Source organism: Penicillium chrysogenum (assembly GCF_028827035.1).
Source record: "Penicillium chrysogenum strain IBT 35668 chromosome Unknown utg000004l_segment0_segment0, whole genome shotgun sequence".
NCBI lineage: Eukaryota > Fungi > Ascomycota > Eurotiomycetes > Eurotiales > Aspergillaceae > Penicillium > Penicillium chrysogenum.
This window is the reverse complement of record NW_026622752.1, coordinates 2,960,536-2,972,503: the sequence shown is the minus strand read 5'-3', so window position 1 is coordinate 2,972,503 and position 11,968 is coordinate 2,960,536. Positions and strand designations below refer to the sequence as shown.

General features: G+C 49.8%; 7 protein-coding genes across 7 annotated transcripts; 5 read left to right on the top strand and 2 right to left on the bottom strand.

Annotated features, from left to right (window-relative positions):
- Nucleotides 1–205: 205 nt before the first annotated feature.
- Nucleotides 206–1,178, bottom strand: N7489_007081 (DODA-type extradiol aromatic ring-opening family dioxygenase; the record flags this gene model as incomplete). The annotated part of the gene is made up of 3 exons (XM_056712831.1): nucleotides 206–940; nucleotides 988–1,118; nucleotides 1,175–1,178. 3 exons carry the CDS (start codon nucleotides 1,176–1,178, stop codon nucleotides 206–208), a joined length of 870 nt encoding a protein of 289 aa, XP_056566546.1.
- Nucleotides 1,179–2,297: 1,119 nt separating this feature from the next.
- Nucleotides 2,298–3,023, top strand: N7489_007080 (uncharacterized protein; the record flags this gene model as incomplete). The annotated part of the gene is made up of 1 exon (XM_056712830.1): nucleotides 2,298–3,023. The coding sequence occupies one exon, from the start codon at nucleotides 2,298–2,300 to the stop codon at nucleotides 3,021–3,023; it is 726 nt and encodes a 241-aa protein (XP_056566545.1).
- A 64-nt stretch (nucleotides 3,024–3,087) lies between these two features.
- N7489_007079 (uncharacterized protein) lies at nucleotides 3,088–4,729 on the bottom strand (the record flags this gene model as incomplete). Its single annotated transcript, XM_056712829.1, has 5 exons — nucleotides 3,088–3,431; nucleotides 3,504–3,619; nucleotides 3,669–3,761; nucleotides 3,820–4,274; nucleotides 4,334–4,729. The coding sequence occupies 5 exons, from the start codon at nucleotides 4,727–4,729 to the stop codon at nucleotides 3,088–3,090; spliced, it is 1,404 nt and encodes a 467-aa protein (XP_056566544.1).
- A 229-nt stretch (nucleotides 4,730–4,958) lies between these two features.
- N7489_007078 (uncharacterized protein) lies at nucleotides 4,959–5,427 on the top strand (the record flags this gene model as incomplete). The annotated part of the gene is made up of 2 exons (XM_056712828.1): nucleotides 4,959–5,285; nucleotides 5,311–5,427. 2 exons carry the CDS (start codon nucleotides 4,959–4,961, stop codon nucleotides 5,425–5,427), a joined length of 444 nt encoding a protein of 147 aa, XP_056566543.1.
- Nucleotides 5,428–6,237: 810 nt separating this feature from the next.
- Nucleotides 6,238–6,686, top strand: N7489_007077 (cupin domain-containing protein; the record flags this gene model as incomplete). Its single annotated transcript, XM_056712827.1, has 2 exons — nucleotides 6,238–6,263; nucleotides 6,314–6,686. The coding sequence occupies 2 exons, from the start codon at nucleotides 6,238–6,240 to the stop codon at nucleotides 6,684–6,686; spliced, it is 399 nt and encodes a 132-aa protein (XP_056566542.1).
- A 1,333-nt stretch (nucleotides 6,687–8,019) lies between these two features.
- N7489_007076 (uncharacterized protein) lies at nucleotides 8,020–9,729 on the top strand (the record flags this gene model as incomplete). The annotated part of the gene is made up of 3 exons (XM_056712826.1): nucleotides 8,020–8,243; nucleotides 8,296–9,264; nucleotides 9,318–9,729. 3 exons carry the CDS (start codon nucleotides 8,020–8,022, stop codon nucleotides 9,727–9,729), a joined length of 1,605 nt encoding a protein of 534 aa, XP_056566541.1.
- A 494-nt stretch (nucleotides 9,730–10,223) lies between these two features.
- Nucleotides 10,224–11,654, top strand: N7489_007075 (uncharacterized protein; the record flags this gene model as incomplete). Its single annotated transcript, XM_056712825.1, has 1 exon — nucleotides 10,224–11,654. One exon carries the CDS (start codon nucleotides 10,224–10,226, stop codon nucleotides 11,652–11,654), a length of 1,431 nt encoding a protein of 476 aa, XP_056566540.1.
- Between the last annotated feature and the right edge of the window lie 314 nt (nucleotides 11,655–11,968).

The window sequence follows — 11,968 nt, the reverse complement described above, 5'->3', positions numbered from 1 at the left end:
TGGCCCGGAACGAACAGCCGGTGGGGGATGACAGATGAATTGATATTGGGTCAGGTTGTTCTTTTCTATGCTCTCCATACGGCCAGCATCTGCTGCCTTTAATATAATGGGTTGCCACCCCCCTATTACTGGGCCCTCTCATCTAAACAATAATTACTTTGGACGTCTGATTAACCGTGGAAAAGCTGCACGAAAAGAAAGTACATTAAGCGGCTGTTTGTGATGTCCTAGGCCATTGCCCGATGGTGAATTGGGAATTGCACATGTTGGTCAACTCCCATGTTTCTGCCATTAGCCTTCCACTTGTCCCCAAATCGGCTTCGCTGCCGGCTGCCCCAGCCACGAATACGGCAGCCATGTAGTGATCATCCGTGGCATGGGCGTCTCGAAAATGAGGATGCTTCATGAGCCGAGTCATGGCCCGGCGGAGAGCAGGCCCGCTGTTGTTTGCTATCGCGTCTTCTACTGCCTGACGAAAATCTAGAGCCCATTTCTCAGGCGGCGTTTCCTGGGCAAAATTGTCACTATGTCGCAACATGGGCCCCCAGACATTGCGATACAGGTTATGTACCGCACCGCCGGTTCCAATGATCAGGTAGTTCTGCTCTCGCAGTGGCCGTAGAGCTGTACCAGCGCGCATGTGGAAGTGTGGATCATACTGCACGTTGGTGGATATGATGGTTGTAGGTGGACACCGATCAGGAAACATGCGAATAAGAATCAGATAGGTATCGTGAATCCATTCCAAGCTCTCGTTGGCGTGCACGTCAAAGCCCTCGGCGGATAGAAGGTCGATACACTTGCGCCCACTGTCAAGATCCGGCACAAGCTCGTAGTCGACGTACTTGGAAGGGTGCACATACGCCACGGGAGACTTGGTGGGATGGGGGTTCATCGCAACTTCCAGGCGGTTGCTTCCTGAGCAGCCCCAGTGGGCACCCTTTTCCGGCATCAGTACATCATCTCGCTGGGGAGCGGGAAGCATACCATGATAATCACGCCCTTAATTCCATAGGCCAGAGCCTCATCGCCGCATTTCTTCCAGTAGTCGGCGGACTCCGACTCTTCCCCCAGCATCATGGTCGAGCCATGGGAAAAGAAATGCACTGGTGTGAGCGCTGAAAAGTGAGGTCAGACAGCGAGTTCAAGCAGAATAAGTTGGGACTGTACGTACACATAGCGGGTTGTTGTTATGCCAGGGATGATGATACTCTAGGGTGTGTGGTTAGGATGTAGCCTGTGTATGGCTTCTTTTCTAACAGCTCTCGTATTACACACTCCCATTATTTGGTAATCATACCCCAACATCCCGAATGTGGACATCCACTTATTCGGGACCACATTCCCCCACTTTTTCCAGTTACAGTATGTACTTATCCTCCGGCTTCTGTTTTCAGCGTGACAGCACCATACGATGTCCCCGGTTTGATCATTGATGGCTTCTCCACACGCTCCTCCGACCTCCATGCCCACCAACCCGTTCCAGTGTGGAACCAGTTCACAATACTTCACCCGCATTGACCATCCTGGTCGCCACGTGCGCTCCCGTACGTTTATTGTCGGGCCCTCTTGCCCGATGTGCTGGCTAATTTGATCGCGCCCGTGCAGACACCCAAGAGAAGCCATACCGTTGCTCTGAGTGCAACAAGCGGTTCGGTCGTGTGTGAGGCGCATTCCCTCTGTTATTAGACAAGGACTGTGAACAACTGACGGGTGGAGTACGCATTGACCTATTGTCCCGACATTCAACTCTCCATGACCCCAACAGAGACTCGGCCTCCGCTAAGCGACGATGCACCGAGGGTAATAGAGCGCCAATTCGCGCGTCTCAGGCCTACGAGGGCTGTGCCAAGAATCATCTCCGCTGCGATGATGACAAGCCCTGCCGTCGATGTCAACGGAAGGGGACCCGCTGTAATCTGCCCATTGGATCTGTGGTGAGTTCTCCACCGACTCCGGTGACTCAGCTAGAGGCAAGCGCTCCCGGCAACGACAGGAATTCATTGTTGCCATTACAACGGCCACAACAACCACACCAGCCACAGGGGTGTTGGTGGTCCCTGCGCCTTATTGGGCTTTAGTAATCAAATAGAATCCATGAATCAGGGCAACCTGTCCAAACCGGCAGCAGATCGGACGACTGATGTAGGAGCAGACCTGACGGAGGGGTCAGATGCGTTGTTGGGAGCATATTACGCCGTACTCCCTCTAGACCAGGATAATTCATTGCGCAACCTCTCCCCGATTACCCTGGGGAACTGGTCGCCTTTGGCCTAGAGACTAATCTCGATCTTAGTATGGTCGATCTTAGTTTCCTCGAGTCCTACAACGCGCGGGCCCCCTTCGAGTACGAAGCGGCCACGGCGTCCACTCTTGCACCGTCGGTGGAGGCTGCCGAGAACGAAGTCACACAGGCAGATCATGCAGCGAGAGAGGAACGGTTGTGCAGCTCCCCCGATGGCGGTTTGTTCCTGTGCCCCAAGATCATGGCTCTCGGCGGCGAGACCAGGCCAGATAAACCCCTAAAGAGTCTCCGGAATCTGGACATGGGGCCTGGTCCTGACAATTGTCTCGATCTGGCATCTCAAGACAAAATCTTGAGCATTGTACTAAGCCAGATGCCACTGCCCTTTTCACTTAATGCGGCCTCGTTCCCTTCTCCCGAACTGCTGGATCGTCTCATCCTGTACTTTTTAAGTGTGCCCTTCTCTAGCGCAGGCGCTTGGATCTATAGAAGCACGTTCATACCCAAGCAGTCTCGATCGGAATTCGTGCTTGCCATGGCTGCGGCTGGTGCAGTGCTTACTCCCGATTCGGCGTTGCGGAAGCTCGGGTTTGCAATGCAGGAGGTTGTCCGACATCGACTTCCCGCCATATTCGAGGCCGACAACACCCTTATCCGGGATTTTGGACTGCATCAGCATGGCGGCCCTGATGCCCATGAACCCCCTCAGGTGGAGAATATTGTGCACTGTTCAGAAGCTGCTCGAGGTGACTACATGGTCCCGGCAGATAAACATTGAATAGATACCACTATCACTATGCATATTGATTGTCCGCAAAAAGCAATGACTACTACCTAGAATGTCACATGCGAAATTCATGCTTTTCCACCATAGTCCACGCCCAATAGCCCAGAGAGCTCAACCCTGCGAGAATCGAGATCGAGAACAACCCCAGCCCTGTCAGAATGCCTTGCTCAAAAAACCCTACACCTCCACCCAAGGGCCGCCGAGTCCGGCAGACCAGTTGACTCGACTGCAAGTCCAGCATATTCTGCAAGGCTGATGGTGATTTGGCACGTAGAATATCCGTGACAGACTGCGACAGCCCGGTAGGGCGGATATAATGTGGCCGAGGAACGGAGAAGACCGTAGTTGGGTATCTCACTGAGCGATCCAGGGCCACTTGTTTAGGGGCAGGGGGTCCCACTAGAAGGGATAAAATTATATTAGTGCTGTAAACATCATTTAAACGAAGAAGTTTAATTGCGATCCCCTTACCCAGGACTTCCACAGGGATGTGGTTGACAAACGAGACATGCGCGTTGATGAACTGCGTCAAATATTTGGCAGACTTCTCCTGAGCGAAGACGTATGTCCCCCGAAGGTTTCCAATCCTAGTAGGCCAGTCAGTCATTGGTTTACTAAATCACGCTGTTCACACACATATTTGACAAATCGATGGCATGATCCAACGAGCGCACAGTGTGCACCAGCAACCGGGCGTCAGTAGGCTTATCCGGCAGCGCCTTGGGATCTCTATTTCCCCATTTTTATTAGCAAAAGTCGTCGAGTCTGGGAAGAGTGATAGCTATACAGTTGGTCTGCTTCCACGATTTTTCCCCTTCCCAGGGACGATACGACCCGTAATCCCACTCTTTCCTCTTGGTGGTCTTTTTCCGGTCGTCTCTCATCTCCTTGTATTGCACTTGCGCTCGGCGGAAATGAGACACTCGCCTGCACCAAGGCTATCAGAAACTGCTCCTTGATGTATTCATTGACAAGGACTATGTCGGGTGCGTAGGGCGACCGGCCACCGAAGCTGAACCGCGCTGCTACGAGTGCTTCAGCTGCGTGATTGATATTTGCTGTGCGATCCACAACAGCCACTACCTTGCCGGGTAAGTGATCGTCTTGACGAAGCCGCATATGTTGTGGTCCGAGATCCTCGTCCGTTGCTGGAGTCGGGACGAATGCGATAGTACTGCGATCGAGCGACGACTGTAGGAGTTTCTTTATCAAAACGGGAAGGGCTTGTGTGGAGATGGGCAGCTTTGTAGATGAGAGCATTAGCGAGGTCTCCTTTTTTGACTCTCGGGAGTGTCGCATACTTCAATGACGACACAGTTACCAGCAGTAAGTGCGCCAGCGACAGCGACTAGGACCGAGTAGAAGATTGTATAGCTCGTCGGAATAATGTATACAATTCCCACGGGTTCTCGTCGGCTGGCAGAATCCTCCCCTCTTGCAATGGCATACTCATCCTGGTGTGCGCGGTAGATGTTCAAAGACTGATGGTATTCCTTTAAGGTGTTCAGTGTGAGGAGATACTCCACGGCGGCCTCGGGGGCGGCATAATCAGTGTCTGCGCGAATGGCTCCCTGGATGGTGTCTGCTTTGTCAAGCAGTGCCTTCTGAAGGGCCTCCAGCTGGGCTCGGCGAGTGAGTATGTTGTGCATGCGGCCATCGAGGGCAGCCTCACGAACAGCTTGAAGGGAGGCAGCCATGGCGAATGATTGAGCGAATGAGGAAATTAGTTCAAGGTCAAAACTATGAGCTTTAAATCCTCTGATCTCCCTCGGCCCTCTGTTCTTGGCCGTGGGGTGTGATGTTCCCTCGGGAAGAGGCGGGCCACATTCCCGATGCCGGGGTGCGTCTTGGTCTCCGTCTCCGTCTGACCATTTATATCACATTTGCTTTGTAGCTGTTTTTACCTTGACAAAACAGCCTTTTAACATGTTTTCATCAGCATCAACCTCCACCACCGCTACCGCTGCCCATATTCGCACTGCCCGACTTCGGGTGCGGGGATACCCAGCAGACTACGACGTATACGAGTCCGACGTGGCTGCCTCGAGTTCTCCCTCGCAGCAGGCTGGGAGCGAAGCCGCTGCTGGAGAAACTCGAGCACATAACCCTCCCGGATGGCCAGATGACTATCGCCGTATCCCGCCGCACCGGCCGATTAATCGGCATCTCGACCAAAGCCAGCGAAGGGTGTACACAAGTCTTGGAGAGCGAGCATTTTTGACCGTAATGTTTACCGGATTGGAAATGAACGTGGTGAGTGATCCTTGCTTGTGCACAGACACCTGAGGTTTTCATGCTTGCTGATTGGGACAGATTGCAAACCGCCTGTGGAAGGTCACAGGGGGGGCGACTCTCTGAAAATTTGTTTACATACAAACTGGGCGGCGAGTTTTGATTCTTTTGCCAATAGTCGAAAATATATGCTATTTATACATATCTGTATATCTAATCTAACTCGCTATTCACCATCCTTTGGAAAGATGATACGCAACGAGACATAGTTTTGAAACTTGTTGGCATGGGATGTCGTTATCTCATTGTATGCAGACTGGGCCTTTTTTGCTAGTTTGCTATTCTCTTTCTTCATACTCCCTTTTTATACAGCCTGTTTTCCATTCGTTATCGCATTTCTTCCCGATTTTCGTTTGTTTGCCAAATGTCAACATCCACAGCATGTATGTCAGTCACACCCACAATAACTAGCTCCACGTCCGTGCCCATGTAGTTTCGGTGCAGTAGCCATGCTCGGTGCTTGTGGTGATTAGGATCTGTCTTACTCAAACTAACACGTAGCCAATGGAGATGATAATGCATATTAGGATTATTACCAACGGTACTCTATATGAAAATTATGGGACATACTCTTCCCATAGTTTGTATCCCCCTATGTTAAATGATATCTAATGTAGCCTCTAACCGTATCTTTACAAACCCGCACTTATCTTGGCAGATCTCCGGTTGAGAAGAAATATGTGAGTATTGAAGCATTAACAGATGTGACAGTAAATTATACTAAGAGTAATGAATCGAAGGGGTATTTCTTACGCAGAACCACGTTAATTCTCGGACCCGGACGTGTGTTTGTCGCAATTCGATAGGTAATAATATCTTGTACTACATTCTGTCCGACCTGTCTCCTATATAAACCCCGAAGAATTTCGCGAAGTTCCCTGTCACTACAACCAAAAAATCTTAGAATTCCAACATGCAGGAACCGACCTATGACCCCAGGTAAGCAAATTGCCGCACCAAGTTGAGCTGGAAGTTAACCAAAGAAAAAGCCGCCCGATGCCCTCGATAGAGATTGCCTACTCATACAAGCTGGTCGACATCCCGAACAAGACCATGGTCAGCCTGCGCATCGAATTCCCACCCAACGGATCAACTCCCCCCCCATCGGCATGGGGGGGCGCAAACGTTGGCGCTCATGTCCTTAAAGGGACGGTCCTTAATAAAATGAACGAAGAGCCTATGAAAACAATTCAAGAGGGTGGAAGTTGGTTTGAAGCACCTGGGTGTCATCATCGCATCAGCGATAATGCTAGCAAGACCGAGGCCGCGACGCTCATTGCCACCATGGTGACGGACACTGAAGTATTTGAGAGGGACGGTATGGGGGCGCTTATCCAGATTGACGAGGAGTATCGGAAATGAGAATAGCCGAGGATTATAGCGATCGATAGCACATTACCTGTTGAAGCATCCATGAATATAAGCACATAATCAGGGGAATAAAATCTGTATAGATGTTATCACTAAAGGCTAACACCCCACCCCACCCGGGGGAGTAATTGTAAGTAAATTAATTCATTCCAGTTAAACCAGGAGCATCCGCGTCAAAAAAGGAACAGAAATCAAAATTCAACATGTCTAATGTCGGGAGTGCAGGTGAAATGGGATCTGAAAGGGACGGGTCAACAGCACCCAAAAACTAGCCGGAGGATCTTTTGCGAGAGATAACAATTCTCGGGTGACAATTCCAATCTCACGGTAAGTTCATTTGGCCAGGTTCCAGTGCTCACTTAAACGCTTCAAACTGCCCATAGCGAAGCGAATCTTCTCACGGCTTTTGGCTCGCCGGTCCCCAAAATAGATAAACCTGCACGCTGATAAATGTGCAATGGACGATGAAAACGATGAAAAAAACGATGAAAAGACCGATATAAAGAAAGCTCTGTAAAAGAGAGAGAGCCCAGAACCTGATCTGGCAAAGCCAGAAGGGAAGAGAGAGAAAAGAAGGAAGAGATTGATCCTCTAACAGATGTAGGCTAGCTAATATAGCTAGCAAACAGTGAAGTCTGGCCTGACAAACCAGGCATCAGCCTGGCTGACGTAACAGTAATGCAGCCCTGGAGGGCTCGGCTTCTTCCCGCCGCTTCCCTCCAGCCACTCGTTCGCTCTTCTAGCGACATGGTCTCGATCCCGAACGTCAAATGCGCACTCTACCAAGATCCACCGAGAGTGGGGGTTGCTTTCAATACCATCGGCCTTCCTAACTGTAAGCCAGAAGGGAAAAAGGTAAGGGTTGCAAACCCTTTAACACGCTGTGAAAGTCTCGCGTATTGTGGCTTTTTCTATAGTTGTATATGTTGGGGATCCATGTACATGGTATAACAGCGGGAGGACCAAGGATTACCCCAGTTACGGTCGAAGCGATGGTCTTTTCCGAGTCGATCGCCTTGGCAGTTGTGCGGGGGACCAGCTCATACCCGAATAGGATCAAGACACCAACCAATTATCCCCGTTATTTGCGACACATTGAGGTCAGTGCTCAGAAGATCCTCAAAAACAAGACACTCGGTTCGAGGATGTTGTTCCGTTGGCATATGGCACGCGCTCTGGGAGAGTGATTTCTACCCTTTTTTAAGGTTAGTATACGGGTTTCTTTGTTCTGCCATGTTGCAGGGGTTTGTACATCCCTAGCTTTAAGAGAAAAAAAAATTCCCCCGTCGTTCTCCCTTGTCATTACTACAACCACCTATACGATATGAACCTCGCAGACACACAAACCACGAAAGGGTCCAATGAGCATGGCGCTGATGTCATTGATGGCATTGATGCAAGCAGAAAGCCATCACACATACCACTTTGGCAATCGATCAAGAGATTTCCCAGAATCGTGGGCTATTGCCTGGCACTAAGCTCGGCAATCCTTCTCTACGGATATGACCTTGTCATCGTAGGGACGGTGGCTGCGATGCCTCAATTCCAGTAAATAAGACCCCGCAAAATAATAGCAAGCGTCACTGCTGACACGAGAAAGAGTTGTTTTCGGCCAGGAACTTGACGGAAAACATATCATCCCTTCTATGTGGCTTTCCCTTTGGAACGTCTCCAGTTGCATTGGCTTGATGTTAGGCTCCATTCTCGGTGGTTACTATCAAGATCGTCGTGGCCGTCGGATAACGCTCGCTATAGGCAGTTTCCTATCCACCATTGCAGTCGCAATATGCTACATTTCAGATCTACCGGACGGAATGGAAACTCGCCGAGGGGTATTCTTCGCAGGTAAACTCTTCCAGGGGATTTGTATCGGCATCCTTCTGTGTGTTACGCAGACGTACATGTCCGAGGTACTCCCTGTTGTTCTCCGAGGACCGATCATTGCATTCTATCCGATATTCACACTTCTCGGACAACTAGTCGGGTCGATCGTGGTTTATACTTCGCTCAAGCATACGGGCGCACAATCTTACCGGATTTGCTTTGCGTCGCAATGGCCGTTCTCGGCGGTCCCCTTTGTCCTAGCGGCCTTCTTGCCAGAGAGTCCAACCTGGCTTTTGAGAAACGGACGGACAGATAAGGCTCTAAACGCACAGAGAATGCTTGATACAACCCATGTGAACTCGCAAGCTGTAATCAACGAGTTACAGGCGTCAATTTTAGCAGAGGACGAGGAGAGCGCAACTCATGAATACGTCGATTGTTTCAGGGGAGTCAACATGCGCCGAACACTGGTTGTGGCTTTTGCAAATGTGATACCTCAGATGTTCGGACTGCAGCTCCTGGCAAATGCCTCCTACTTTATGCAGATCGTGGGTATGGGTGCATCTAATAGCTTGGTATTCTTGATTCTGGGTATCGGGCTGGGCCTGATTGCAAACGTTGTCAGTTTATGGGCGCTGAATGCCTTTGGAAGAAGGTTCCTCATTCTACTGACTCTAGGTATTGTTACGGTTTTATGGTTCGCCATAGGAATAGCAGGGATCTTCAAGGGAACCGTGACAATTTGGTAAGACGCTATATCGGACCACTAAGGAGGATGAGCTAACTTTGCGGCACTAGGTATACGGCAGTTAGCATGATGATTATCACTATGGTCTCTGGTCTTGGGTCGTGGCCTGCGTCTCATGTGGTTGCCGCCGAAGCGTCCTCACTGCAACTTCGAGCCAAGACCCAGGGTATTGGGTGGTTCACTAGCGGTATTGGAACTGCAGTATTTGCCATCATCCTGCCGTATATCTACAACATAGATCAAGGGAACCTGAGGGCAAAAACAGGGTTCGTGATGGCAGGATTCGCCGCAGTTGCCGTCATTGTAGTGTGGCTGGCCATCCCAGAGATGAAAGGGCGGACGCCAATGGAGATTGATCGCATGTTCTCCTTGAGATTACGGACTCGCGCATTCAAAGATTGGCATAGTGATGTGACTCTCGGGAGCGAAGCAGAAGACTCTCGTCCGTCCGCGAAAGCATGATTGTTCTTTCTACACAATTGTTGAGGAAATGAGACGGGACTAAAGGAAACTGCAGTGAGATACCAAAACACCAATACCACTTGCATTTTTAGGTCGCTCCGAATTGGACACAGAATTATTATAATCGACTTGGTAACTAAATTTATGTTCGCTCTCTCTGATCCCGATTCCGACTGGGCGATGATGGACTAAATATATAACGGAGCCTAATATTATGGCCAACTGCTACATTTGAATTCTTGTACTTATCTGCTTGGTGCTGTGACTGGTAACTATAGCTATATTAGCTAGCCTAGATCTATCAGAGAATCAATCTCTTCCTTCTTTCTCTCTGGTTTCTAGGAGATGGCCGAGGGGGAACTTCTGAAGATCGTGAAATGAAAATGTGTGACGTCAGTGACCAGATTAAGAGTCACGTAAGAAGGCAACAAACACCTGGGCAACATGAACGGAAAAAATACTCTGACCTCAACTCCACCCACTTCGTCTCTCCAATGGATCCCACGGATCACCCCTTATTCATTGCCCAGGAGACTCTCTGCTTCTATCCAACCAGCACCATATACAACTCATGTCCGCGATATCTCTTCTACGCGCTTCTGCTGGCAACCTGTGTCACTCGATGGACAGGATGGGTCATGAATGTATTCCTAGGAACTGCAGCGGCATATGCGGGAACGGCGGCAATCCAAGCCTTCATCATGGTTTCTAGTCACCAATCACCGCAAGACCCTGGACCTGTCGCTATTCCGTACCTGCCCGCTAATTCCAGCCTGCGAAATGATTTCCCTTCTTTGGTAACTGAAGCAGACCATGTCATGATCTCACCAGCATCACTTGAGCTTGACTCGGATGCTGTCCTTGCTATCGTTATCACTGGTTATCTCGTCTTTCTGCCGCTCCAATGCTGGTCCCGCATCCTAACCCACGATCGAGCAAGGAACCTCCTCTTTTACCTTTGGCATGCTCTCATGTTGGCTGGCTCCATATGTGCCCTTGTATATGCCGCGAGAATACCCAAAACACCACCCCAGTACATGTTTTGCTTTCCTGATCTTGCGCCTTTCAACGACACGTCAAATGACGGCTGGCAAGCCTCATGGAGGACATCCACGTGGAACAACAGCGTGTGGGATACATTTTCGAACATATCGCTATGGAATCAACTAGGAGATATCTGCTTCAACCCCTGTTTTAATTCAACCCAAATTTTACGGAAACCGGACTCATTGCATTCAGCCACCTCAGAGGGAGACTTCGGAGTTGCTACCTCCCATAGCTTCTGGAAGAAGGTCCTTTACTCGCATCGATATATCTACAGTCTCATAATTCTTTGTCTGATCCTCAATTGCCTCCTCTTGACTTATCGATTCCTCCCTTACCGATCACGGATCCCATCTGCGCAGATCGTGGTCATCTGGAAAGAACGAAAGACTATTTGGAAAAGCTTCAAAGATGAAGTTTGTGGTGCCACGAGGCTAGTAAGCAGCCCGGGTGACAATGGGGAAGAAGCAGGACCGACAAATGAGAAGACCCCTGTCTGGCGCCGAATGCGACACCTACTCAGCCGCCGGTTCCTCGGGTCATTTCTCCATGTGCTTGTTGACGCTGCAATCCTTTTCGGAATACTCTTCAGCATGATAGTCAGTCCGTTCACAATAGTTGCCTTTGTCGTTTGGATAGAGATCCAAATCTCCAACGATGGACCCTCAGAGGAGACTCCGAGCCAGGTTGGTCAGTGGGCGTACCCTACTTCACTAGCACTGCTTGTGATTTCAGCTGCGATTTTGAAGCTCAAATACCGACTCGCTTCATCGGTTGAGTTGGAACGTGAGATCTCTGCATTAAAACAACATTTGGGGGATTTAGAGAAAATGAAGGAGGCACGGTCGGGGTCTGGGTCGGCCCATCAGACCAGCAAATGAGACAATATTGAGAGAGAATCTGGCAATCAGTCATCCGGATGTATTCGTCATGAGATAGCTTCCCTTTTGCAACCTTTTCGTTCCAAGAAGTTCCCCCTCGGCCATCTCCTAGAAACCAAGACGTGAATAATATCATTTGGGTCGTCTGACTTTCCATGTATTTATTGTTAATGGAGATGCGACCCAGTTGGAAATGGAATGGAGAAAACACTGCATCGATTGACTGTCTCGCACGAGGAGAGGAGGGAGAGAAGGAAAGGAGAGATATCATACATGGAGGTTCTATCACATTGTGATGCCTCAAAGGCATCCAA